Below are 27672 nucleotides of genomic sequence, written 5' to 3'. Positions count from 1 at the left end.
TTCCCCCACTAATCCATGCGCAAATCTGCCCAAGAAAAACAAGCATAAGCACCCAATGACATAATGAAAAATCATAGCTTCAGGGTTGGATGAATCACCTTCAAACATACGATTTGGACAGATGGGCAAGGGCACATAATGGATGGCTTAGATGGTAGAGAATAGTAGCACATTGAGCTATCAGGTGGCTGCAAAGGGCTGCTGGCTATCGGCTAAAGACAAATCTAGGAGAAAATTTCTCCTATAGGGGTCACCCACTGGTGGTGGGTAACAAGGTCATCAAGCAATTATATAAGTACAGTGCACAAAAAGACAAGAAACTCCAGAAATTAGGCCAGAGGCCAGGGTAAAACCCACAAGGTGAAAACCTAACAATTCTTTCCTTGTAGAATCTTAGTCGACAAGAGAAATCAAAGTCATAGATAAATTGACTAGTAGATTGATTACCCAAGTGCCAAGTCAACCCTCCTTCAAGCAACAATTGTCCACAACACTGTTTATGAAATGCCACATCATCACAAAAAGAAGTGCCATAGGAAACTCACATCATCACAGAGAGAAGTACCACAAGAAACTCACTTTATTTCAGAAGAATGTGCCTCAGATTCGTATGCCACACACTTGAGTTGTTTTCCACAGATGAGCACCGAATAATGATGGAGTGATGATACCAATATATAGTGGTTGCCTCATCCAAAAGGGTGTCTCTAAGGGCTGAGCCGACTTGTCATCTGGAGGGCTGATTTGGCTGTTGGGTTTTCACCAAAAGACACAAAATTTAATTTTCTTCTTCTTTAAAATGTCTAAATAGGATATGACAAAAACAATTTTCTTTTTGACTTAAATGAATCCTTTTTGACGATTTACAAGATCATGATTATGAAGACTGAACCTAGTTACAACTTCAACACTCCCTCTTAACTAGGGAGGTATTCATAATGACTATTAGGATGTTCTCAAGTTGAAGACTTCTATAAGAAAGGATTATCAAGATTAGGATAAGCATCATCATCAATATCATTACCAACATCAACCACATTGCCATAACCCAATTAGTACCCCTGATGTATGGCAAAACAAGCTCACTCTAGAAAGAGATCAGAGCATGATGCTGGGAGGCTACAACCTCTAGGACCATTCTCTCTAATCAGGTCAAAGTGACACAGGGATAACCTCCCTAATTAGGTCACTATACAATGACACAGAGAGAATGATTGTCCTCTGTCGGACCATTTTCCTATACAGGTCAAAGTGACATAGGGACTACAACCCTAATCAGGTCACTATACAATGACACAGGAAAATGTTTGTCCACAGGACCATTCTTCCTAATCAAGTCAAAGTGACACAGGGACTACAACCCTAATCAGGTCACTATACAATGACATAGGAAGAATGTCAGTCCACTGGACCATTCTTCAACCAAGGTCTATGTACTTGACATAGGGATAACCTCCCTAATTAGGTCAAAGTACATGACACAGGAAGAATGTCAGTCCATGATGCTATCCAATCTTTCAAACCATTCTCTAGCCAAGGTCATAATGACACAAGGAGAACTTCTCCAACCAAGGTCAAGATGACAGGGAGAATATCGAACCACTCTCCAACCAAGGTCATGAAGACACAGGGAGAATGCCCATCTCATTAGCTCTCCTTCTCAATGAGAGAGGTAATCTCCACAAGCCCAAGCTAAGTCTGCAACTATACTTCTCAAAACATTCATGACCAACTATACCATGCTGGTAACACATGTTGAGCAACACATCTTGGCTCGACCATAGACTGTTCTGTTCCCTTCACTAGATCACAAATATTTTCTGGATACCCAAACTAGATGCTCCCTCTCACACTGACAATCCATCATCCAAGAATTTGAGGCAACTTTCTTTGGGGTCAAAATAGGGCTTTTTGACTGCTCCCTTTGAAGACAATACTTTCTTTACAACTGCTCCCTTTGTCAAAGAAATTATATATGATCATCCTTGATCATGAGGCTTCTTTATGCTCATCAAAATCTGAGGCAATTGAGGCAAACATCTGCACATGATGCTCTTCCTCTTTTCGGGAGAACATTCTCAAATCTTTCTACCATGCTGCCATCTGATGCATGCTAGATCTTGACTTCTCTTTGGCACAATTGAGGCATACTTCAAATTGCCCGCTCCCTTTGAACTTGAGGCTCATCTCATACAATATCTTTGAAGTAGCAATTCTGGAAAGTCCTCTTGCTTTGCTTCATCCTTCCACTTCTTTCAATCCTCACAGGAGGCCATGCAAGAATAATTACAATGAAGCAAGGAACTCAAAGACACGAGATTAACTAATAGAAAAATTATAAACATAGCAATAATCAAACAAGAGAGGTATAAAATACTTATCTTTTGAGAAGAGAATCAACTCCCTCTTAATCTTGTACTTTTGTAATTATCACCATCCTTGTCCTCACATTAACATGATGTCATTTTTGTCATTTGCAAGAGCTAGGGCTTTTTTCTTTCAGCGGAACGATCATCCCTAGGGTTTTCCTAGTTCAAACTTTGCTAGGGTTTACAAATCCTGGATACTTCAATATCCAAGGTCTTCAAGATCTATCATCTTTCAAATTGTAAATTCTCTTGTAGAGTGTGAGAAGTATCAACCTTACCTTACAATCCTTTTATCACAAAAATTAGCTACAAAAGCTTGACCTTTTTCAGAGAGTTACGAGATCCTCTTTCAACTGAGAAAAATCACAGAGATTTGGTCCCTTGGAACAAAGATAATTCATCTTTCTTCAATTGATATATATTGTCTTCCTCCAACAAAAGTATCTCATACTTTCGACCTTCAAACTAGGATATGAATCACAATGATTACAACCCTTATAATACATAGATGAACCTTAGAAAGATTTAGTCTTTGAGAGAGATGTCACAAAAAGATTTGGTGCAATTTAATCATAATTTCTGATTCCTTGGATGCTATGTCATTGGCGTTGCTTCAACTTGTAAAATGTACCCATCACTTGCAACTTACTCTCCCAAACAAACTCACTTTAATCTTTTCGTCATTCTCAGAAACATCGATGGACTTAAGAAGAAGAAAAGTAATTGTGAGCAATGTTTTTAAAACTGGAACCGGTGACCGGACCGGTCCACCTAATGAACTGGTTTACCGACCGGAACCGGTCTAACCGGGACTGGTTTGGTCTAAACGAACCGGTTTTAAAAAAATACATTAAATAATTAATTTTTAATGAAACAAAACTATTTTTAAGATGTAAAACCATGATTCCAAGCCAATAGAGACAAAATATGCAAAGTTTGCTCATTTATATACCATGTAAAGGTGAATATATCAAAATGGCACCGAGTACAATACATATCATCGACAAAATAGCAAAATACATAAGAAATGAGGCTCTAAATGGCCTATAAAGTCCAAAAACAATGCTGCAAGCTATGAGGCCATTGGCCTACTACAACTCTACAGTGTACACATGATCAATCATCAAGCTCATCACCACTACTGGCCACAGGATCATCATCAGGAGCTACATATATTACAAACAGAAACTGAAAGCAATTTCAGACAAGGAAAGCTAGGGTTATTTTTATTTTTGGGTTTACATGACAGGTTGATGTTTTTGAAAAATATAAAAATAATAGGCTAGTCTTTCTTGTTTTAAAAGATGGGCTAGGTTATTTATTCCTGATTTAAAGTTAGATTATTATTTTTCTAAGAATTTAAAGAGGGACTATTTTCAAAAAACATAAGAAGAAAAGGAAAAAAGAGAATTCAGTCTTTTTCTCAAGAGAAATTCAATTTCTTTTAGATGAGTACAGACTGCCGTACTATCAGTGGGTGTGCAACTATTAGCAGCTTACCCTGTGGGTGTACAACATACAAAATTTACATGGACCAGCTTCCAGAATCCAGACACTTTACAACTTGGTCTGATGGATATGTTCTGAGAAGAATGGTTGATCCAGTTGGGTACTTATGCCACGAACTTCAAAGAATATTTCATGGAATTTAAGTGGCAAGAAAAGATATGTAAGCTAAATGGATCAGGAACCTTATATCAGAAGATGTGTCCATTGCAACCAGCAAAAAAGGAACATTTCAAAGAAAAGTCAATATATATCAAGACATTGCACTAAGAGACAAAATAGAAGACCTTATAAATATTATAACCACATTAGAAACAAACCTTGCAAATATTCAAACTCAAAATCAGAGGGGGTGACCTTCTACAACCTAAACTGAAAGTACCATGTAGAACAAATCAAGAAGAGGGAATCTCCCAATATTCCCTATTTGAAAGGGAGGCCATTAACATACATAATAGGTAATGATAATAACAAATTCTGATAATATTAAGACTTAATTTACGTAGGGTCGTATCCCTTCGTACTTGTGAATAGCCAATGTCTATATATATTCTGTCACGATTGATTGTAAACAACCATTCAGTCATTATTCAATATATACATTCATAATTAGACACTTCTCATGTTATTTCATAATAGCACACATGTTACTTGTTACAGCTGTTACCTGTTGATGTTATTTCATAGTGAACAAGTTGTCAACAGTCAAAACACCTTTAGTTCGCCCCCAAAACCCCTAAACCACAGTCAAAAAACCACTTTTTGCATGTTTCAGTGGGCGTGACTAAAACCGGCCGGTTCCATCCTAAACCGGCCGGTTTTCACCGGTTAGGGCTAAAAAATGGCGAAATGCCCAACCCAACCGGGTTTTTTGGCTGGTTCAGACTGGCAGCCTTGCTAACCGGCCGGTTTGACCGGTAACCGGTTTTTAAAAACGGTTTTGAAAACACTGATTGTGAGGAGGTTGCTCAAGGATCATTTGTGATGTTATGAACATAAGTGACAATTATGTGTGTGCAAATTTCCTGATTTACTTCAGGTATTGATGTTGTTGAGTTGGTTACATAATCTTCACTTGGAATTTTCATCTTCTGAATTGCAACATCTAAGTGTGTTTTTTCTTCAGCTGGCTTGTCTTTTTCTAGAGTTGTGATATTCATTGGATTCGTATACATTCCTTTCTCTTCAACTCGAACTTATACATTTGAAGATTTCGATGCTTCCTTCTTAATAAGGTGTTGTACTTTGCTTTCCAACGACTTCTTGTCCTTCTTAAGCTTCTTAATTTGAGTTAGTAATTTTTCACTATGGTCTTTAAGTCGAGAAACTTCTTCATTTTTGTCAGCAGTGATTTTATCAACTTCCCTTTGCATATTTTGTATTGCTTTTTTACTTTCTTGAAAAATTACTTTTGAGATATCTTGTATGTCTTCTGGTGTTACTGAATCTGAATTCAATGTAATGTCTTGTAGTGTTATTTTTTTCTTCCTATAGGAAAATGTCAATTTTTATTTTATTTTATTTTATATTTAGGGTAAAAGACCCTAGTGATTCCATACAGGGTGAACCTAGAATAACGTCACCTTGATGGCTCCATAGGGATCGAACTGAGAATTGTGATATAAATGTATAATCCCCAATGTTTAGTTGTAAATCAATTATGTCATATTGTTTTTTATTCAATAGTTTAATTTTTCGATTATATTTGACTCAGGAATCACCAATTGGTTAGCAAGGTTAGGGTTTATATAATTTTCTTCTTCGATGGAAGAGATAGAAATAGCAATATTTTTTCTTGCAAGACTTCCCTTAATTCTAAATAGCATAGGTGCATAAGTTAATGAAGTTTTATGGAAATCTTCCTTCCTTTATTTCTGAATTAGCCTCCATTTATTTCTCTTCAATGATTGACTTCATTTCGTATTAGTCGATAATATTGCCAAATGATACTTCAATACTTTGACCAAGGGGTTTATATATGTAAACTAATGTTGAAATATGATGTTGTATTGCCCCCTTTTTAATCTATAAATACCTTTTGAATGTTTATTTATTTAAATAATTCCCTTGCACTTTGTACTTCAAACCTGTCTTTTAACTTCTATATATATATATATTTATAATAGAATTATAATAATTTTTTTTTAAATGGTCTTTTATAAAAATATTGTCCCTTCTTTATAAAATAATGTCATTTAATTTTCTTTTTCCCACTTTTATAACCTTAGAATATAACATGGCCCAACTTGGCCATTTAACATTTTTGATCTTTTGGATGACGTGAATTTTATTTCAATGTACTTTGTAATTCCTTCTATAAATTTAACTTAAGTAAAAAATGTGTGAATTTGTTTTCTCAACCCTTCAATGTTCAAACCAGTGAAAATTTAGAACGTCACAATCTTTAAGCTAGAGCCCTAATACCTCTTCGTCATTTTGATATCCAGGATGGTTCAATAACTTTTTGTAAGGAAATTCCTCGATTGGTGTTTAATGTGCCACGAGCCACAATTTTGTTGGGAATCAGGATACGATTTTATTATGATGACGATTCCAGGATGACCGTAGATTGGTGTTTTAAATTCGTACAACCTCAGGTTTTAGTAAAGCAATGAAGATTGGATGTGGCACAACGGCTCGAGCAGGGCGAATTACAGGTTGTTGCAGAGGTAAGGTGGAATTTCTTCAGTCGATTTGGAGGTCATTGTGGTGAGACAAGGATGGGTGGAATCAAGTGCAAAGAAAATTCCCGTACAGTGGCTATGCAATCATTAGGCAGTAGCAACGTCTTGTGGTTATTATGGACAACGACCCGACACTTGTGGATGGCAAGGCCACTTTCTATCAGATGTGGGGCGGATGGCTGTTGCATAAGCAACAGGGAAATGGGCGGCTGGTGAAGATGGATGGGCAGTGATGCAAGGCAATGACTTTAGTAGACAGGGTGGGTAGTGGCGGTGGTGGTAGTTCACTGATAGCGGAGACAACTGCAAAATCTGTGGCAGCGGAGCATATTTTTTTTTTGTTTTTTATATATATATCACTTTTTTTTGTTATTTGTTTTTTTTTTTCCATTTTTTAAAATAATTTTTCTTTTAATATTTTGTAATAATATATATATATATATATATATATTTTCCTTTTTTTCATTTATTTATTAATTTATTATATTTTTTCTTTTATGGCCAAAGGCTTAAAATGGTGAAAACCAGCGAAATGGAGAAACTCCAACTATGTAGCGAAAATGCTTGATTGTGACGACAAGAAGGTTGACAGAAGATTGATGGCCAAAGGCCGGATCAAACTGGTTCTCTGTGCAACGGTTGAGCAACCAGAGGATCGAACAACTCTGATACCAATGCTACGAACAAAGTTTGTATACGCAATAAAATACTTAGAATATCTAGTATATAAGAATGTCCATCATGGGACAGATAATATATTATATAAGAATATTTGAATACAAGTGAGATAATGTGTTTTGATTACAACTGAGGGTCCCGTATATATTCCTAAGTAGGTACCCTTTCATGAATGGTCATGTCCTCAGAGACATGCCTTTTCAATACTTTTAGTTAATTAATCATCTTTTATGATTATTATCATTTACATTATATATATATATATATTATTCATAACAAACATTAGGATGAAGAAGTCATGAATGGACTTTATGAACTTATTGGTTGGCTAAATCCAGATCCATCAATTGCAACTTTGATTGGATCACAAATTCGGGTATTCAGGTTAAAGGAAGGGATATTTGGAATCAAGGCAACAAAATAGTAAATACTATAGGGTTCAAAGTGCTCCCAACAGTATGGTGGGATTTTCATGCATCAAGGGCCCACCATTCCCACCATTGCAAAATTTTGCAATTTTGTCTTCAACTAGGGTCATGTGCATCAACTTGTGAAAGGAATTGGAGTGCCTTTGACCATTTTCATTCCAAGAAAATAAATAGGTTGCTATTTGGAAAACTAGAAGCTCTTGTTTATGTTCATAGTAATCTGCAGTTGGCTTTAAACAATGTGGCTAAAGATTCATCAAATTCTTCTACTCCATGTTTCAGGCTTGTTCTAGTTCCATTAGGAGATGAAGATGATTATGGCATTGAGATTTATGGAGATATTCCTAGATCCAGTGGTGAATTTGGCGATCATGCTTCTAGTGTTTTCACTATGCCAAATGCTCTTGGTGATATAGATGTAACGAACAAGTTTTGTTATAGCAGGTTAAAAACTCTAAAAGACTTGGAATATGTAGATCTCCATTGAAGATACAATGATATATATTTAAATGTATGAATAAGAATGATTAGAAATGAGAATGAGGGTCTGCTTGTATACCCTAAGCAGGTGCCCTTTCATGAATGCCTCTTCATTACTAACTAACTAACCATTAGTTAATTAATTATTATTTATTATTATTATATTTATTATTTTTATATGAATTATATTCATAACATTGCCTTTCTCTTCAAGAAGCTTTGTCCTCAAAGCTTACTGAGAATATCTTCTCGTCTCTGAACTTTCATCTTCGTTGATACAAAATGATATGATGCTCTGAGTGATAGACAAAATTGTCATATTGAGAACGAACCAGACCATCTTAGATTAATCGTTTGTGGAATCTTCTGATCTCTGAAAATTTGTGATGAATAATTATCATAGGTTAGTATTCTTGGGAACATAAATTTGTCGTTTATGTTATGAGTGATACTGGTACGTAGATTGATTGGAAAGTCTGCTCTTGTGATTCAGATGTCGATAAATAGTTCTTCTAGTTGGACTTTCCCTTATCATGTTAGTGGTTGTTTCTTGATTTCCTTCAGGTGCCATTGTTGTTGAGTTGGCTACTAAATCATCATTTGGAATGTCCATCGTTTGAACTGCAACTTCTGCATGTGTCTTCACTTCAGTAGGTTTATCCTCTGCTTGAGTTACGATTTTGACTGGATCGGTATTTGTTTTTTTATCTTCAACTTGGACTGAAATGACTGGAGGCTTCGATACTACTTCTTGAAGTTGCTCTAACTTGTCATTTAGTGATTTCTTGTCACTTTTAAGCTTCTTTATTTGCGTAAGTAAGGCTTGGTTATGATTCCTTAGACGTGAAAGTTCGCCATTTTCTGAATTGTTGACTTTGTCCTTAGTATCTTTCTCTTTATCTTTTAAATTTTTGATTAAGGGTTTTAGGCACAATTTTTTTTTTGATAGATTCTCCTTTAGTTCCTTATCAGAGCTTTCCTTTTCTTGTTTTAGTTTTTATTTTTTAACCTTGGACTTTTTATCTGTGAAAGTAATTTCTCATTGAGGCCCCTTAAACGACAAATTTCTTTGTTGCTTTTGGTTGATTTTTCATGAAACCGATCTTCGAGATCTTTATATTTATTTTTTGATGCTTCGTTCTTTTGTTGAAGTTCTGTGATTTCTTCTTTTAATCTTTTAATTTGTGTCTGGTTATTACCTTGATATTCTTCCAAAGTAAACAATCTTCGACATTTTGGACAAGGTATTGTGCGATTTAAAAAAATCGATAAACACTGATCTTCTGTATGACAAAATGGACATCTCGTCCAAAATGTAGAGTTCCATATGGAATCCATGGTTTCTTTGTTCATCTTCGAATTAGACTCCATTTGCTTTTTTCTTCAAAAATGGACTTCTTTTGTGTTCGTCGATGAGCTTAGGGTTTAATGATAACCCCATTTTCTTTAGTGAATTTGAACACCTTTATGGATTCTAAAAAAATAATTTTTCTAATTTTATTTCTTTTTATTCTCGACAATTTTTTTTTCTTTTGTAACTCTTTTTTTTTTTTTTAACTTTTTATTTTTTTAAACTTTATTTTGTTTTATAAATTTATTTTTTTCTATATATATTCATATATATTTTTTTCTTTTTTCTTTTTGAAAAGTTACAACTCTAGTGAAACATGGCTATTCACCTCTTTGGGGTATAATATAAAATATATGTCCACTTAAAAGTAATATAATATAAACGTGCCTTTGACTCGGTTAATTTTCTCCACGTAAAAAGTAAAACTTACCATTCACATAAAGAGATTTTGTATTCCTTTTGTTCTTTTACCTTGCAAATACCATGGGTAATTACCATGGGTTGCTAAAACCATGAGCTTGTAAACTACGTAATGAAGAATTAAGATAATCTTATCTACTCTTCCTTATCTTACATATAGTTTTAAAGATATTTGAAAAGATTCATTTTTGACTTTATCATGCACTTTTTATCAATAACGTAGAACCCTTTTATATATATGAATGTTCTCCTTCAAAATTTATATCGGACTGATTTTTTTATTAGATTTTAGAATCATTGAAATGTCAATGGCCAAAGGCCTTATTTTATTTATTTTTAATATATATATATATATGAACTCTTTTTTTTAATTTGTTCCTTTAATTCTTCGTAAAGTGGCCAAGTGCCTGATTGAAAATGGAAAAACTCCAACTTGTATAGTGAAACACTTTAGTTACAAGTTGATGGCCAAAGGCCGGGATCTGCAAACATGGCTCTGATACCAATGTAACGACCATTCCAAAAGTTGTATATGCTTCGGAAATCTTTAAAATACTTCAAACACATAAATTGTCCATTGTAAGACATGTAATTGTATATTGAATTGATGTAAGATATGAGATGATTACAAATGACAATGAGGGTCTGCTTATATACCCTAGGCAGGTGCCCTTTCATGGATGGTCATGTCTCTAAGACAAACCTCTTCATTACTTTCATGGATGGTCATGTCTCTAAAACAAACCTCTTCATCACTGACTAACTAACCATTAGTTAATTAATTATTAATTATTATTATTATATTATAAGAAGAGTTTCGGCGAAAATCACATGAAGAAAACCTTTGTCGACGCGTTTCGAACCAACCAGTGTGGTTCATCGTCAGGACAAGTTATATTTATTATTTTTATATGAATTATATTCATAACAATACTTTTTGATGTAACAAGTAAGCCATGGGAACATAAAAAATAAAACTTGCGCTCCCGTTGTAGTTTTCTTTTAGGATGCTGAATTGTGTAAAACGTTTTAATCTTATGTTCATGTTTTTACTACGTGACTTAGGCATGTGCACACACACACACACACATCCCACCCACATACACATACTGTTTCCTTGTTTGGGACTATTTTGAAGGTGCCATTTCTAAAATGCGTAACCCTTTCAGAAACGTAAAACCATTTCCAAATCTGTTAACTTAGTTGTAGAGGAAAGTAAAGGCAAAGTGGGTCAGCAATTTGACTTTATCAGCAGGATATATTTGGAATTTAAGGGATAAATCCAAAAAGAATTTATTGATATGTCTGTTTATTACCTTCAAAATCAGAACGCTTTTGGGATTATTTATGCATACATCAACTAGTAACACAAAACAATGGGTTCTAAATTTTGGTAACTGGACTTTGCATGTTGTAAGTTTCATTTCTCAGTGTAAAATAGTCTAATGAGATAGGAACTAAAACTCTTAAATTTACATGCTACAGCTGGTTTTTAATGTCAAATGTTTTATTTGTTAGAAAATTTGGAGTTCAAGTCTGTTTTTAAACATGTTTGATTCTACTCTCTCTATTTTCGAATCAAACTGCAATGCCATTTCTGTTAGATTGATTTGAATTTTTTGTTCTTCTTAATTGATATAAGAATTAAATAATGATTTGTGGAAGGGGTAGCAGTTATTTTCTGTTTTCTAACACTCCAATCTTTTGCAGCTCTCTCACTTATTCTTTTGGCAAGGCATCTTCAAGTTTTTTCTTTGGTAAGCTTCTGCGCGTTTTTCAAAATATTGCGTATCCTTTTGACATGTTAATTACTGTTTGACTTATTACTATTTAGTATTAACATCATTGTTGTCTATGACATTTCAAATCTTCCAACTGCACTTTTAGAAGTGCTGAAGACGTATAATATGTTTTGAAGTGCTAATGAATCTAAAGTGTGCGAAATACAAAACCTGGTTTGATTGGTTATTTATTATAATTTGACCTTCAAATTCCAAATGCCATCTTACTTGTAGAAAGTTGAAACAGTTGGTGTAGAAGAATGATAAGAAATTGTTAAATCTCTTAATACCAGCCTAGGTTTATTTTCTTGCAACAATTATTTATTCCCAGAAATTTATCCAAATAAATTTTGAATTGTTGGAAAAATATAATCACTGGTATTTTAACTTCTTGAATTTTATATGCAGCGTAAATAAAATTAGTGAGCTATCACTCACACATTACAACAGATAAACACCCACAACAATTCTCCATTAATTAATCCAGGAAAATAAGTATTTCGACCCACAGAGAAATTACGAGGAAATATGCATTGTTTGGAACCTGCAACTTGGCCACATTGGAAGAATTCAGCGCTAGGAATTTTGGTCCACTAGAAATTAGCCTCTGAAGAAATTTTGCTTGGAGATTTTCTCCCACCTCCCACCAGCAGCTCGACTCTGTGTCTTTTACTTGAACAGCCTCTGCGCTTCATGAAATTTGGCACTCGCAAAATGGCCTGTCCAACAATTCGACCTCCATCGCACTTCAACAATTCGGCCTTGCAATCTCCAACAATTCAGCTTCTTGGAAATGCTCTTGAATCCACCTAAACTCTTCCTCCTTTGTGCTACAGTCTAGCTGAGCCTTTTTTTCTAGAGAAAATTGCTTTTTCCACTTGTGTGTATTCACCTTTCCCTTAGGCTTATTTTATAATCTTCATCAAGCCCAAATCGCTAATTGTAATCTTCCTTGTAGAAGATCTGGGAGATCAGTGGTTGAGATCATTTTTAAGTCACTTAAATAATTTATTTACTTATCCGTAGAATTTGACTTAATAGTCAACAATAATTAATTGGTTTTAATTATTGTACTTTTCCTTAGACTTAGGAAATAAGACATAAATCAGTTACTCCATCAAGTAAGCACCTAAAGAGGCAACTGTTAGTTTTTGGTAGCATCGGAAGTGCTCTAGCCTTGACAATTGGTGGAGAGGCTAAGGCACATGAGTTCTAAAGAACCCAGAAACCGTTTGGTGAAATTCCACGCAGATTGTATTTTATTAAAATAATTAATATTTTTAATGGGGCTCTTAAGTCTAAATTTAGGAAAATTAAAATTTTAATGGGTATTCAATGTTTTTAAAACCGGAACCGATGACTAGACCGGTCCACCTAATGAACCGGTTTACCGGTCGAACCGGGACTGGTTTGGTCTAAACGAACCGGTTTTAGAAAATACATTAAATAATTAATTTTTAATGAAACAAAACTATTTTTAAGATTTAAAACCATGATTCCAAGCCAATAGAGACAAAATATGCAAAGTTTGCTCATTTATATACCATGTAAAGGTGAATATATCAAAATGGCACCGAGTGTAATACATATCATCGACAAAATAGTAAAATACATAAGCAATGACTAAAATAAACAATTTATTTGGTTTGCAATTTTATTGCCATAAAAAAACCCTTTATCTTGCATTGAATCACCACGATGAAAAGATATGGTTGTTCATTAATAATGAAAAATGGTTCACTTGCCTCCACCATGTTTGGCTCTTTGAGATCATCAAAGATAGACCCTACAATGCTTTCTCTGTGCTTCATGAGATGGTATTTGACGCTAATTGGAATTGGAGTAATTGAGTATGCCAATTAGACATTTCTCTATTAAACTCTCAATATCCATGTCAGAGATGGGATCTCCACAAACAAACCAGTAATACAAATGCCATCTATGCCTTACAAATTTGTACACATCATGTAAACTAAACCTCAAATCCACCTTTATATATGGACAAGTGGGTCAACCTGTTTTTCTTCTGGTTATATGGACAGGTCGGCTTAGATTTAAAAAGCTATTTTAAATCAATTTAATCTTTAGTCTAAAATATGTATGTCTTCTCAAACATTCCCGCATCTTGTCTTAGGTCAACCCTTAAACTCAAAAGAACGCTGGGAATATATATATAACCATAACCACAAAAATGTTCCAAAATCATGCACCCTATGTAATTCTGCTGCCAGGAACAGGACTGAGCATACAGTATCTATACAAGGGTTGATTATTCCTTTTCCTTCAATATTGAGCTTACCTTTTACTGTAACCAAAGTGTGAGCAATAAGAGGTGAGGTGTTCCCTTAGACAGGCTCAAAGTATTCTTTGTTACATGCTGAAAGGTGATTGCGACCATTGTTTCTAGTCTTTTGGCTGCTAGGCCCAAGGATGATCCAGGCATGAAATCAGGGTCAACCAATATTCTTTCTAAACTAGAGAACACATTCTGCTGGAGCGCTCTTTCTGCTGATACATTTTGCTACTTGACTGTTGTTACATGTTTATAGGAGATTATTTCTAGTCTTTTGGTTGCTTGGCCGAAGGATGATCTAGGCATGAAATCAGGTTCAACTAGAATTCATTTATAATCCGAAAAGAAACATTGTACTGGAGTGTTCTTTCTATTTATACATTTGCTACTTGAATTTTGTTACATGATTCCTGGAGATATACTTCACTACTAGAAACAATGTTAAATCTGCGGGCTGTCTGAGATGTTGAAATAGGACCAGACACAGTGCACTTACAGCTTTTAAATTGTGAATTCTCCAAACTTACCATCCTCAATCGGTTGGAATTCAACGTGCCCTACAGGCTGCCAATACCATAGTGGAACAACGGACATGAAATCAGTAAACTGTCTATGTTTTGTACAACGAAACATGCCTTAAAAAACCTGTAATGAAGAATCCCCTACTACCAAGTAACGTAACCATATTACATAATGCAAATTTCAACCATAGAGTGACACAATTTTAGTTTCCATAGCAAACTTTCTTCACACCACATGCCAAACCAGCGATACAAATGGTGGAGGCTGGCATGGCAGCTAACCGGCCGGTTTAGGACTGAACCCGCCGGTTTGACTACAAACCGCCTGTTCCGCCCTAAACCGGCCGATTAGGATCGGTTAAGGCCAAAACTTCGCCACATTGCCTTCCTGATTGCGTTTTTCAGCCGGTTCCAACCGGTGGCCTCGTTGACCGGCCGGTTTTAAAAACACTGTGGCTGTTAATCAAAATATGGGTGAGAATGATCTAGAAGGCGGATCAAGTCATGTTTTAATCTTAGCCATTGATTAGAGACTTAATCTCAGCCATTGAAGACTCAACATGAAAAGTATAAAATGGAGGGTTGGGGTTCATTTGGAAACACACACGGAGAGAACGAATTGATCTAGAGTTCGAAATTTTTGGGGCTACGAAGCTGATAAGTTCAAACTAAGTGATCATTTTGCAGCAGAGGGGCAGGGATAGGTTGGGAATACTGGGCAGAGAGGTGGAGAGCCACTAGTGGAGGCAGCGCCAGGGCCTACACAGGGCCATCACAGAGATAGCCAGGGGTTTGCCAGTTCTGCTGCCGAATCAGTGGGAAACTGCGGGGTGAAGTGAGGTAATCTCACTTAGTTTTCTGCCATTATATTTTTCTCTGTTACTGGATTGTCGGGAGGGCATCCAACATTGTATTCAGAAGTACTGCTTAATAATATAAAACCCTTAGAGCTGCTGCACCGGTTTTCCTGTATTGGGTTTTTCCAGGGACTATTTTGTCCAAAAATAACGGTGTCCTATGTATCTTGTTCTTTGCTTAGTTTCTTGTTTCATGTAATCAAATTAAATTGGTGTAGGCTGCATAAGTAATTTACTTTAGTATTATTCAGAAAATAACTTGATAATGTATATCAAAATCAAGTAGGTGAATTAAATTCAGTTTTGCTGCAGTAGGGGTTCCTTGAGTAGTGGTTGAGATCATTTTTAAGTCACTTAAATAATTTATTTATTTATCCTTGGAAATTTACTTAATAGTCAACAATAATTAATTGGTTTTAATTATTGTACTTTTCCTTAGTTAGACTTAGGAAATAAGACATAAATCAGTGACTCCATCAAGTAAGCACCTAAAGAGGCAATAAATCATCTCCTACCTGCTAAAGACGCCAAACCTATGTAGAAGACCTTCCAAAAGCTAACATGAGCTTCAACAAAAATAATGCACGACTTTTATATCCTTTAAAAGTTGACCATCTTGGTTTACATATCCTTTAATTGGAATGACAGTATTAGTTATTATATCCTTTAAACGGTTGCATTTACTGTTTGACTTTAGCTTTCGGTCTCTGTGTCAGAAATTAGAATCTATTGCACTGTGTTTTCTGTCTGATTTTAGCTTTCGATTTATGTGTCAGAATCTATTGCATTGTGTTGCATTAAACCTTATTACCTAATATTGACACCTAATAAATACTATGATATGACCATTAGAGTATGTTAACTCTTATCATCCTCTGTTAAACAATCCTGTGCCTAGAATTCACAAACTTATCTGTGCCAAGAGCATTGACGAAAATGTCTGCAGCTGTCCATGAGTTGTGTAATGATGCAACTCAACATCGTCACTCTCAATCATCAACTTTATGTGATGATGATGAGTATCAATATGCTCGAAATTCTCCATTCTGTTGTCCATTGCCTCACATTTTGATATCTTCTGCAAGCACCACATGTCCCTCCCATTTGCACTCCAAAAATCATCTTCCTGCCAACAAAGTGGGAGAGTGTTGTTTACATTAGATGTATTTAATGTAGTTGATACAGGATATGCCAAGGCAACAACCACCTGTTTGATCACTGACTTGTTAGTGAGGTTAGAGTAAATATTGGCTGAAAATTTCAGCCATCTACCACAGATGTAGAAGCTGATTTGAACTCCAAGAAGCGACTCTTTTATACACCTAGGTAACAGTCTGTAAGTACATAAGAACTAGACTTTTGGAGTTTGCCTTAACCTGCAAAAAACAATGTACACAATAACCCTCTTACAAGTAATTTGCATCCTTTGTGGCTGACTTTTACACATACCACCCTTCATAGACAATCAGTAAATCCACCAGCCATATTACATTGTAATGGCAAGCACTATCTTGAATATGTCCAATTTTGTTGCAGGGGCAACTTTTTCTTCGATCCCCATGATTCTCATGTCTATCATTTTATTTTTCATGATGTGGGGTTCAGAAGAGATTAACACAACTAATGAAGGAAGGTATATAAATTATACACTTTGCTTACCTCGGTTTTCCATCCTTACACTTGTTCTCTTTGTTGAAATTGTAACTAGTGTCGGTCTTCATAATGTAAATTTCATCATTAACATATATCATATTCATTATTATTATTTTATTTTTGGTCAAAGCATGTTCTTCATGCTTATAGAGTTAAAAGTGTCAAAAAGAATTTATTATGAGTCAAAAAAGAAAGTGTATTTGAGTCAAGTCCCATTTAGACTTCTGTAAGAAAAGAATTTGAATTTTATTTTTGAGTCAAAAAGTCAACACAAAGACCAAGTCAGCCCTCCTTGGACAAGTCAGCCTATGTGGCACCTATTCGACCCTCCTGGACAATTATATGTAAGGGTCAATTTGACCTCTTGGAGAACCATTCATTCATCACATCATCATCTATCTATTTCTGCAATTAGTCAAGAAGAAAACAAGCTAAAGTCAAAAGAGAGAGAAGCAAGTCAAAGGAGAAAGGAAGATCGAGGTTTTCTGCCCTAGTTGTGCTCACGTGCAAATTTTCTGAGGCTATTGTGGTATTGCAGGGCCGAAATCTGGAGTTTGATCAGATTTGGAGAATGGTGACCAATGTTGACTTTGACTATTGGAGGAGACTTAGAGGAGGGTTTGACTTGGAATATTTGTGGTTGTTTTGGTCTTGTTCTTGGGTCTTGGATATCTCATTTTGGTATTATTCTATTAGAGAAGGATTGTCGGGTTTTCCCCCTTGTGGGGTTTTTCCCTGGCTTGGAGCCTAATTTTTGGTGTTCTTTGTCTCTTTGTGATCTTTATGCTTTGAACATTTGTACAATTGCTTGATGAAGAAAACATAAAAGTAATGAAAATATAGCTAACATTCACGAGTAATTATCAAAAAAGAGGAATCAAGCATTAGACTATCTAGCACTTTGTTTCTCAACTCCCTTGTCACTAGGCCATGTAACTTTATTTCTCCTTCACAGCACTGCCATTTGAATTAGCACCAAATCATGCTTCACCTGAAACATTTCCATCATTTCCAACCTCTTATGCAACCTATGTTGGTTGATGTAGCTCAGAGAGGTGTTCTAGCCGCAGGTGGTGTTAGTGAGCCTAGGAACACGAGCAGAAAATATCTCCAAGCCCAAGTTATTCTTTTGAATGGAAACGTTTTAATTAAATTAATTAATCAATTTTTAATTATTTTCCTACGTTTTGTTGAGAAATCTAAAGGGATGCAACTAAGATGATTTCTCTGCAACTTGATAATTGTTTGTGATGTATTTTTAATCTTCTTGATTATTAGCTTCTTCTCTTATTATTGTCTTGTTCTTATCATCAAACAACTACCAAAACAAGAAGATCAACTTTGACCTTTAGCATCAAAACCCTAACCTTCCTTCTTCGCACATGAGAGAGAGAAAGAGAGAGAGAGAGAAATAATCCAAACCTTCGTCCTTCGTCCTTCTTCCTTCTTCGCTAGGCTTCTTCTGCTTCTCCTTTGCTTAGATGATGAGAAAATGAGTGGGTGTCAATAGGAGGTTGAGTTCGCTCCTATATATAGGCTTCCAAGGAGGACGACATGCTGTAATGAGGCCGACTAATTAGCTGCCAAGCTGACTTGGTCTTGGAGGGTCTTTGGACACTTTTAAATACAAAAATAATTCTTTTTACATGTTACAATGTGCCTGACGAGGTCTTCTTCATATGACAATGACTCTTTTGACTTCTTGACCCTAGGACAAACCCTAGAAGCACTCAATGGGTGCTTGACCTCTAAATAAAAGACCTTGAGCATGAAACCCATGCTACAAAAATAACAATAATAATTTTTCTTTATTTTTACAATATACAAGAATCAAAAGTACATTTCATATTTATGAAGACCAAACCTAGTTACACATTTCAACTCTCCCTCTTAACTAGGGAGGTATTCATAATGGTACATGGACATTCTCAAATTGAAGAGATCTCATAAGAAGAGTCAGATTGGTAAGCCATCTCTTAAGCTATCATTTCAGCTTATCTCTTTGTATCATATTAACCAACATTGTCACATAGCAAGGCCTTGACTAACAACTCTATCTCTCCACGAGATTATAGGCAGCTGGTGAGACCAATGACTGATAGACACCATCATCATTGTCTCTCAAGGCACATATCTTACCCGGGTTTCATAGGGGATGTCCTTTTAAGACAATTCCTATCTTGGATTAACACATCCTCAAGTAATTTCCTCTTCAGCTACTCTTACATTTTGGATGCCCTACCTCATCCTGAAAGAGTATCAGAAATCATATGCTTTCCCAATCCTCCATTCTTTCTTCACGAAGTGAAGACAAGAATGATGTGCCTATCTCTCCCTCTTAACTATGGGGGATATATCAACCAATCCAAGCTTGTCTCTCAAATACACAAACTTCATATTAGGAAGAGATTTTGTCAAGAAGTCAGCTACCTGCTTATCATTGGAGATATATTGTAGCTGCAACACTCCATCTTGCACCAACTTTCATATTTAGTGATACTTGTTATTTATCAGTGTTTTTAAAACCGGAACCGGTGACCGGACCGGTCCACCTAATGAACCGGTTTACCGACCGGAACTGGTCTAACCGGGACTGGTTTGGTCTAAACGAACCGGTTTTAGAAAAATACATTAAATAATTATTTTTTAATGAAAAAAACTATTTTTAAGATTTAAAACCATGATTCCAAGCCAATAGAGACAAAATATGCAAAGATTGCTCATTGATATACCATGTAAAGCCTTAAAGGTGAATATATCAAAATGGCACCGAGTGCAATACATATCATCGACAAAATACATAAGCAATGAGGCTCTAAATGGCCACTAGAGTGCAAAAATAAAGCCTACAAACTATGGGGCCAGTGGCCTACTACAAGACTTCAGTCTAGACTCTACATATATGATAATAGTAATTACTAATACTATAATAGTGATCAACATTATCACTTGAAGTTGAAACTTCTCATGAGTCTCAGTCATCATGATCAAACTCAGTTGGTTGAGTCTCGACTCCCAAACTGTGTAGCCACAAACTTCTCTATTGGTTCAGTGACTTGAGTCTCAAACTTCTGAAGGTATTCTGCCCTAATATGCCCTATTATTTCATTTGGTGCTCCACATGGCTTTACATGGCCTCCTATCCCAGCCAAGTGTTGCTTGAACCTGTTAATACCCCCTCCTTGAATGGATTTTTGGCAATATTTGCAGATCATTTTGCCATCAATCATATCACAATGAGCCCATGCAGTATCTTCGGCTTTTGGAGGCATGATGACTCCCTGGATGGTAGATCATAGAAGTGAGAAGTTTATAACACAAAAAAAAAATTCATGGACAACAGACTCAAATGAGGAATTATCAAGTGCAAATCCTTACCTGGAAATGCAAACTAGCTCCCTTAGTCTCCTCTTGAAGATGGCAACTCCACTGACAGCTACACACTTTCTCCAAAATAGCTCCAACTCCAACTCCAAGATGACTACTTCAGCATAAACTCCACACTCTCCAAGCTCACAAACAAACTCACAAACACTCACAAACACTCCAAATCAGTTGTGTGAGACAAATGAGAGTGAGAGGGGTCTCTTATAGCTTGGAGAGGGCCTTTTTGGAGGGAAAATGCCTTTCCCTCCCCCCCAAAACCCCTAAACCACAAACTGCCTGCGCTTTTTCATAAGTTACGGTGGGCTTGCCATAAACCGGCCGGTTTAGGACGGAACCGGCCGGTTTGCTACAAACCGGCCGGTTCCGTCCTAAACCGGCCGGTTTATGGCCGGTTAGGGCTAAATTTCGGTCACAAGGCAGGGTTAACCGGGTTTTTAGGCCGGTTCCGACCGGCAGGCCAGCTAACCGGCCGGTTGGACCGGTAACCGGTTTTTGTGAGCGGTTTTAAAAACTATGTTATTTATGTGCTTTGTCTTTCCATGGAACACTGGGTCTTTAGACAACCTTGTGCAACTGGTCTTGTCACAATGTATCACCGTAGGGTCCATCAGTCCTTCAAACAAGTTAGACAATGTAATGATCCTTAATAGGAATACAAGTGATAACAAGCAAATAATACATGCAACAAATTACAAAAACGAAATATTCAGCAAACACCCATATAAAAGCTGTAAATGGAGAACTGCTGAGCCATTTTATTATATTTCTGCAAGTCAAATACAATAGATGATGGAATGGTGCATTTGGGCTTGTCTGAAAGGATAAGCAGGACCAAACCCAGGTAGGAAAATGCCTAGCTGCTGCACCAATCTGCATTATGCTACACAGAAACCTCTGCTCTACTGAAGTTCGAATGGCTGGAAGTTGCACTGAAACTGCCCAAAAATTTATATGCTTTGAAACTTGGGCTCCTTGGTCAAAACCCACAAAACCCCAGAAATGGTTTGGCTTGATTTGGACTTCCCAAAATCGACCCCCAAAGGTACTATTCAATCCCCAACAATTCTACACTCTCTGCTGCAAGGATACGGCTTAAAACCCCACCTCGGTGCTCAGAAAATTATGAAACTTTATATTTGGGATCCTTGTCAAAAACACAGAAAAACCCAGAAAGGATTTTGACTGGTTTAGACTTCTGATTTTCGAGCCCTCAGAGCTTCGCCTTAGCTCTAGCTGCCAATTTCGACTTGCTGGAAATTGCTTGTAAATCCACCTAAAAACTTCTCCAAAATGCTGAGTTCACCCGTGCTATCCCAGCCCTGATTCCTCGGATGATCTCTTGGCCCAACTCAACTGCTCCAAAGTACCACGAAAATCTGTTGTGTGGCCTTTGCGCTGTCCCGCAACCCAGCTGTTTGAATTGTTGGAATGTTGGCTCAGCTAGATGTAAAACCTAGTAAGAACGCTGGTGTAATGCTGCTACCTCAGCGTCCCAACTCCCGGACAAGCAATCAGATCTCTGCTTGCTTCAATCTTCCTTTGCGTGTTTCCTGGCTGCCCAGAGATACACACTCTTTGCTCTACGCTAGTTGATGGTGCTATGTCACTGCCCTGAAACTCCTGAAATCCTTGTAGAACTGCCTCTCTAGGGCGGGCACAGATGGTCCCCCGAAGTAGAGTTTGAATCTCCTGCTTGAGAGATTCGTGGCTAAACAGTCGGTTGACTCAGCTAAACAACAAAGTGAATAGCCAAGTGATTTTGTTTGCAAGAAGTATGAATGAATTTCAAAATGAGGGCTGCGCCCTCCTTATAACTCCTTGGGCCTCCCTTGCTTCATGTGGGCCCCTCCATCCACCTATTCGAATTTCCCTCCAAGGAATTCGAATGGGCCAATTCGAATTCCCATGTGGGTGGCCCCCACATTCCACTAGCAACCAAATTAAGTCGAATTGCCTCCTAAGTCCCTAAGTGCAAAATTGTGTACCAAGTTCCAACACCCTGTTACAAATGTGTTTGAGAAGGGACATGACAGAGAACAATTTCCTCAACTAGACAACTTCGCTGCTTCATAGGATGCAATGTATTTAACCTCAACACTACTCAAAGCAACCGATTCTTGCTTTCTACTCATCCCGGATATCATGGAGGATCCCAAACTAAAACATCCTCTAGCAGTGCTTCTCCCATCCATCTCAATGCCTTCTCAGTCAGAATTTGTATATCCAATCACATGGACATCATTCCTTCTATCATACTTCAGGTAGTAGTGGATTGTTCCTTGCCAATATCTCAGCGTATGCTTGGCTGCTATTTAATGATCATGCTTGGGCTCTACCTAGAACTGACTGAGAATATTCATTGCAGAACAAATGTCTGGTCGAGGGCTTGAATCAAAACTTCTTAGCCTCTTCAAATTTGTGATCATAGGGGTTGTCATAGGTTTGCAATCCATCATGTCAAACCTTTTCAACATCTCAATCACATATTTTCCTTGACCTAGATATATCTCATCAAGTCTTTGCCAAACTTCCAACCCCAAATAGTAGTGCATCAACCCTAGATCCTCCACATCGAATTCTGCTGCCAATTGCTTTTTACACTCTTGAATATGACCTTCCACACCTATTATGAGAAGATCATCCACATATAGAAGAATGATTACAGGCTCATTCTTCACAACCTTGATATAGAGATTCAGATCAGCAAAACTCTTCGAGAAGCCCAATCTTTGTAGGTATGTGTCCATCCTTGCATACCAAGCCCTTGGTGCTTGCTTAAGGCCATAAAGTGCCTTCTTTAGCTTGTAGACATGAGTCTCTCTATCTTTTACTTCAAATCCCAAGGGTTGTTCTATATAGACTTCTTCATCGATAGTACCATTTAGGAATGCTGTCTTGACATCCATTTGATGGATGTTCCATCCCATTGATGCTACTAAAGAGACCAACGATCATATAGTTGTATACCTTGCTGTAGGTGCAAATGTCTCTTCATAATTGATGCCTTCTTGTTGGGAGAAACCCCTAGCCACAAATCTTGCCTTATATTTATCAATACTTCCATCTACTGCATGTTTAATCTTGTAGAGCCACTTGGAAGTTACCATAGATTTGTCTTCAGGCCTAGGAACGATTTCCCAAACTCCATTCTTCATTATTGATTGATATTCTTCATTCATGGCATCTTTCCATTCTTGATGTTTGATAGCCTCTTCAAAGGTGGATGGTTTTGCTTCAATTAACTTTGTCATATAGGTTGCATACCTTGAATATCTTTTAGGCTTCTTACTTTCCCTAAATGTACCCTTGGTTGCTCCATGTCCCTCCGCATCTAGAAGAGTAGACTTTAACCAATTAGGTCTCTTTCTACTCTTGGGGATGATGACTTGTTGCACAGGTTCATTGGGACCTACTTCTTCATGATTTGAATCCTCTTCCTCCCTAGTGCATTCTTCTTCAAATATTGGAAGTTCTTCATCATCAGAGTCAATCGAGAGGTCCTTTGATTTCTTGAATGCAATACTTTCATCAAAGATTACATCTCGACTTACTTCTATTCGGTGCCCTTCCTTTATGTAGATCCTATATGCCTTTGAAGTGTTACTATAGCCAACAAATATTCCCTTCATGCTTGTAGGATCCAACTTCTTTCTCTTATCTTTCAGAATGTGAATATAGACAGGACAACCAAATATTCGAAGATGGTCCATGCTTGGTTTCTTCCTAGTGAATGCTTCCTCAGGAGTCATTTTGTCTAGTGATATGTGAGGACTTAGATTTTGAACATACACAACAGTTTTTGTTGCTTCGACATGTTGAAAATAGTAGCAGTGGAAGTCATTCTCCAATCAAAGGCCTTAAATGGCCACCATGAGGCTAGGGAAGATTTGGAGAATCAATAAATCCTATGAGCCACTGCAAAAGTCAAGGCGTAGGTAGAAGCCTTGTGAGCTTTGACAAGAGTTAGGATGAAGGAGTTGCTAGTGGATGCCTGGTGAGCTGTGTGCAAAATCCAAGGCAATGTCTTGTGAGCTCTTTGAGCAACAGTGAAGACTCACTCTAGCAAGAGTCAGGACAAACGAAGAAGTCTTGTGAGCTAGTATTGGTATGATGGACTCCTTGGCTTTTTGTGATGTGACTACCTAGGACCTAGCCCTTCTCAGGCTTACTCCAACAAGTGTCCAAGTTGTAGTACTAAATAATCATATGGAAAAAATCTTCTTCTTATTGTTACCTTGAACATAAGTACTTAAATGTAATTGCAGGTGAATGGACCATGTTGGTTGATAGAGTGATAAAATGTCTATGTAAAAGTGTTTGTCATGTAAACTCCTAGTCCTAGTGACTAGTTGGGATGTTATAATGTAACGTTATGACGTAAAGGCTAAAAGCCTAAGTTTGCCTAAGTTTATAAAGGCATTATTATATTAAAGATGTCAATGTAAAATTAGCGGGGGGGGGGGCACTTGTGTCTAGAGAGAACAACTTAAGTTGTTAACCTCTCTTCCATGGAGTCTTCTAGAAGGATCATGAAGCTTATCCAATGTCAATCCAAGAGTAAATCTGGGCGCTCCATTCTAGCCAAGAGAAATGATAAAAAAAAGAACCAAGAAAAAGAAATTCACTCCACAAGTTCTTTTTCTACAGTTTTTCATCTACTCTCCAAGGCATATGGGGGTGGGGTGCACTTGTGTCTAGTGAGAACAACTTAAGTAGTTAACCCCTCTTCCATGGAGTCTTCTAGAAGGATCATGAAGCTTATCCAATGTCAATCCAAGATTAAATCTGGGTGCGCCATTCTAGCTTAAGAGAAATGATTAAAAAAGGACTAAGAGAAAGCAATTCGCTACACAAGTTTTTTTTTCTGCAGTTTTTCATCTACTCTCCAAGGCGCACCTATCCCTCTTGAGCGCCCAAGGTTTCAAGTTCTGGGGGGAGGGGGGAGGGGCACTTGTGTCTGGAGAGAACAACTTAAGTTGTTAACTGCTCTTCCATGGAGTCTTCTAGAAGGATCATGAAGCTTATCCAATGTCAATCCAAGATTAAATCTGGGCGCTCCATTCTAGCCAAGAGAAATGATAAAAATAGAACCAAGAAAAAGCAATTCACTCCACAAGTTCTTTTTCTACAGTTTTTCATCTACTCTCCAAGGCATATGGGGGTGGGGTGCACTTGTGTCTAGTGAGAACAACTTAAGTAGTTAACCCCTCTTCCATGGAGTCTTCTAGAAGGATCATGAAGCTTATCCAATGTCAATCCAAGATTAAATCTGGGTGCTCCATTCTAGCTAAGAGAAATGATTAAAAAAGGACCAAGAGAAAGCAATTTGCTACACAAGTTCTTTTTCTGCAGTTTTTCATCTACTCTCCAAGGCGCACCTATCCCTCTTGAGCGCCCAAGGTTTCAAGTTCTCAACTGTTAGATATAAGCATTCAAAGTTCAACAGTGATTTTCCTCGGATCTGGTCTATTTTTCTGCAATGCACCCATAATCTTCAGATCTACTTCATACAAGCTTAGATCTAGTCTGGGTTGCTTCAACCACGTGGAAGACAAGATATGTCCAAAGTACAATGCTTTAGGTGCAATGAATATGGACATTTTAAAAAAGATTGTCCCAAGGACCCTCAAAACAAGAAGAACAATAAGAGGAAGGAAAGGAGTGGAGCTCATATAGCTAAAGAAAATGAAGAACCTAAAAAGAAGCCAAAGAATGAAGATCCTAAGGATCTCTATTATTGAAGAACTCCACCTTTACTAGGTTTACTAACAACTTGTTTTCTTTTGTTAGAAGATGGTGGTCAGAGTAGCATATGTTGTTGCATTTGTAGAAAAGTCTTGGTTTTTGCAAATTATGGCATCATGGAAAGAAGCATATAGCATTGGAAGGATTAGAGTCTACACACTCAATTGCATCTCATTGGTAGTAGTCATCTAGCAAAGAAAGGATAGAAGGATTTGGACCATCTAGCACTTCACAGTTCATGCAACTACTTTTTGGCATAATATTGTTATAGAAACAAGTTTCTAGTAGGAAAGGATCACAAGGATCCCTGACAGTATCTGAACCATCATTACGAGAAGGTTCTTCAGTATATGGAAGAATCATTGTGACATGCCAAGAGTATGTTCCACTAAAAGATTATGGAAGTGGGCATCGAAGAGGGTTGAATATAGTCAAGAAGCAACATCAAGGCATAATTGAGAGCATTTCTCACATTAGAGAATGTTATGAAACCAGCTCAAGAAAAGATAGAAAAGATAGATCAACGCCTTAGAATTCAGCCTCTTCGAGGGGGCAACCTCCTTTACATTAGATAAATGAACAATTCTTGGATGATACAAATGAAAAGACCTCCTTTCTATATATAGGAGTCTAAGGGGTCATAACATAATTAGAGCCGACATAACAATAATAATGTAAGGGCACAATAATAACAATAGTGGGCTTCTATGGGGCACATTAGTAACAATATGGGCACTACATGGGTACATCAATATAATAAGTGGGTTGTACTAATAACAATAAGGGGTTACACTAGTAGTATAGGGGCCTAACATGCCCCTCTCCTTCAAAAAGCGTTGTCCTCAACGCTTGAGTAGTTCTTGATGCTTCTGTATAAAATTATTGTCCTCCCATGTGGAATCTTCAGCGGGTAAGTTCTTCCACTTGATGAGATACTCTGAAATTGATTGATTTCGTAGCTGTCGGGTTCTTGTTTCTGTGACTGCTCCAGGTTCCAATATGATTTTTCCTTCCTTTTCAATATCTGGCAATATTGTTTGAATTGGGATCTTTTGCAACTTTTGAATAAGTGGCCATACTTCTTTGTCCTTCTTCCATTCATCCCTTGCTTCGTTTATCCAATCTGGTTGGATAATAGAAATAGCACAAAACAATGCTTCCACATCCTCATCCTTGAAGAGTCTTCCCATTCGGTAAGGTCGCCATTTTTTAAGTGCATGTAGTATTGCCAACATTTCCTTCTCATAAATAGCTTGCTTTAGATGTAGCAGTAAAAATACCCAATCGCCTACATCAAAACATTTTTCACTATGATGTTGATCTACCTGTTGTTTCATTTGATTTTGCACCGAAGTGGCGTTATCCTTTAAAAGTTGGAGAACTTGTTGTTGATGCCCTATGTGATCTTTCACTGCTTGAACCTTTTTCTTCTTGATATGTCCTTCTATCTTTAGAGTTTGAGGAGTGGTAATTTCGTCCAATCCTTTACAAGATATGGTCAAATTCATTTCTTGACGCT

At 37.0% G+C, this 27672-nt stretch overlaps 1 protein-coding gene across 2 annotated transcripts in view; it reads left to right on the top strand.

Annotated features, from left to right (window-relative positions):
• The window catches only part of LOC149158436 (Transmembrane proteins 14C), a 252552-nt gene that overhangs the window by 172252 nt on the left and 52628 nt on the right, over positions 1-27672 (top strand). For both annotated transcript variants that reach the window (XM_089436216.1, XM_089436217.1), the window contains exon 4: positions 11627-11673. In XM_089436216.1, the coding sequence (XP_089292342.1) occupies positions 11627-11673 (47 nt within the window). The remainder of the gene's footprint in view (positions 1-11626; positions 11674-27672) is intronic.

This window comes from Pinus tabuliformis, chromosome 5_2, assembly GCF_031772625.1.
Source record: "Pinus tabuliformis cultivar Carrire ecotype Pingquan chromosome 5_2, CPIR1, whole genome shotgun sequence".
NCBI lineage: Eukaryota > Viridiplantae > Streptophyta > Pinopsida > Pinales > Pinaceae > Pinus > Pinus tabuliformis.
This window is presented reverse-complemented; position numbering and strand designations above follow the sequence as displayed.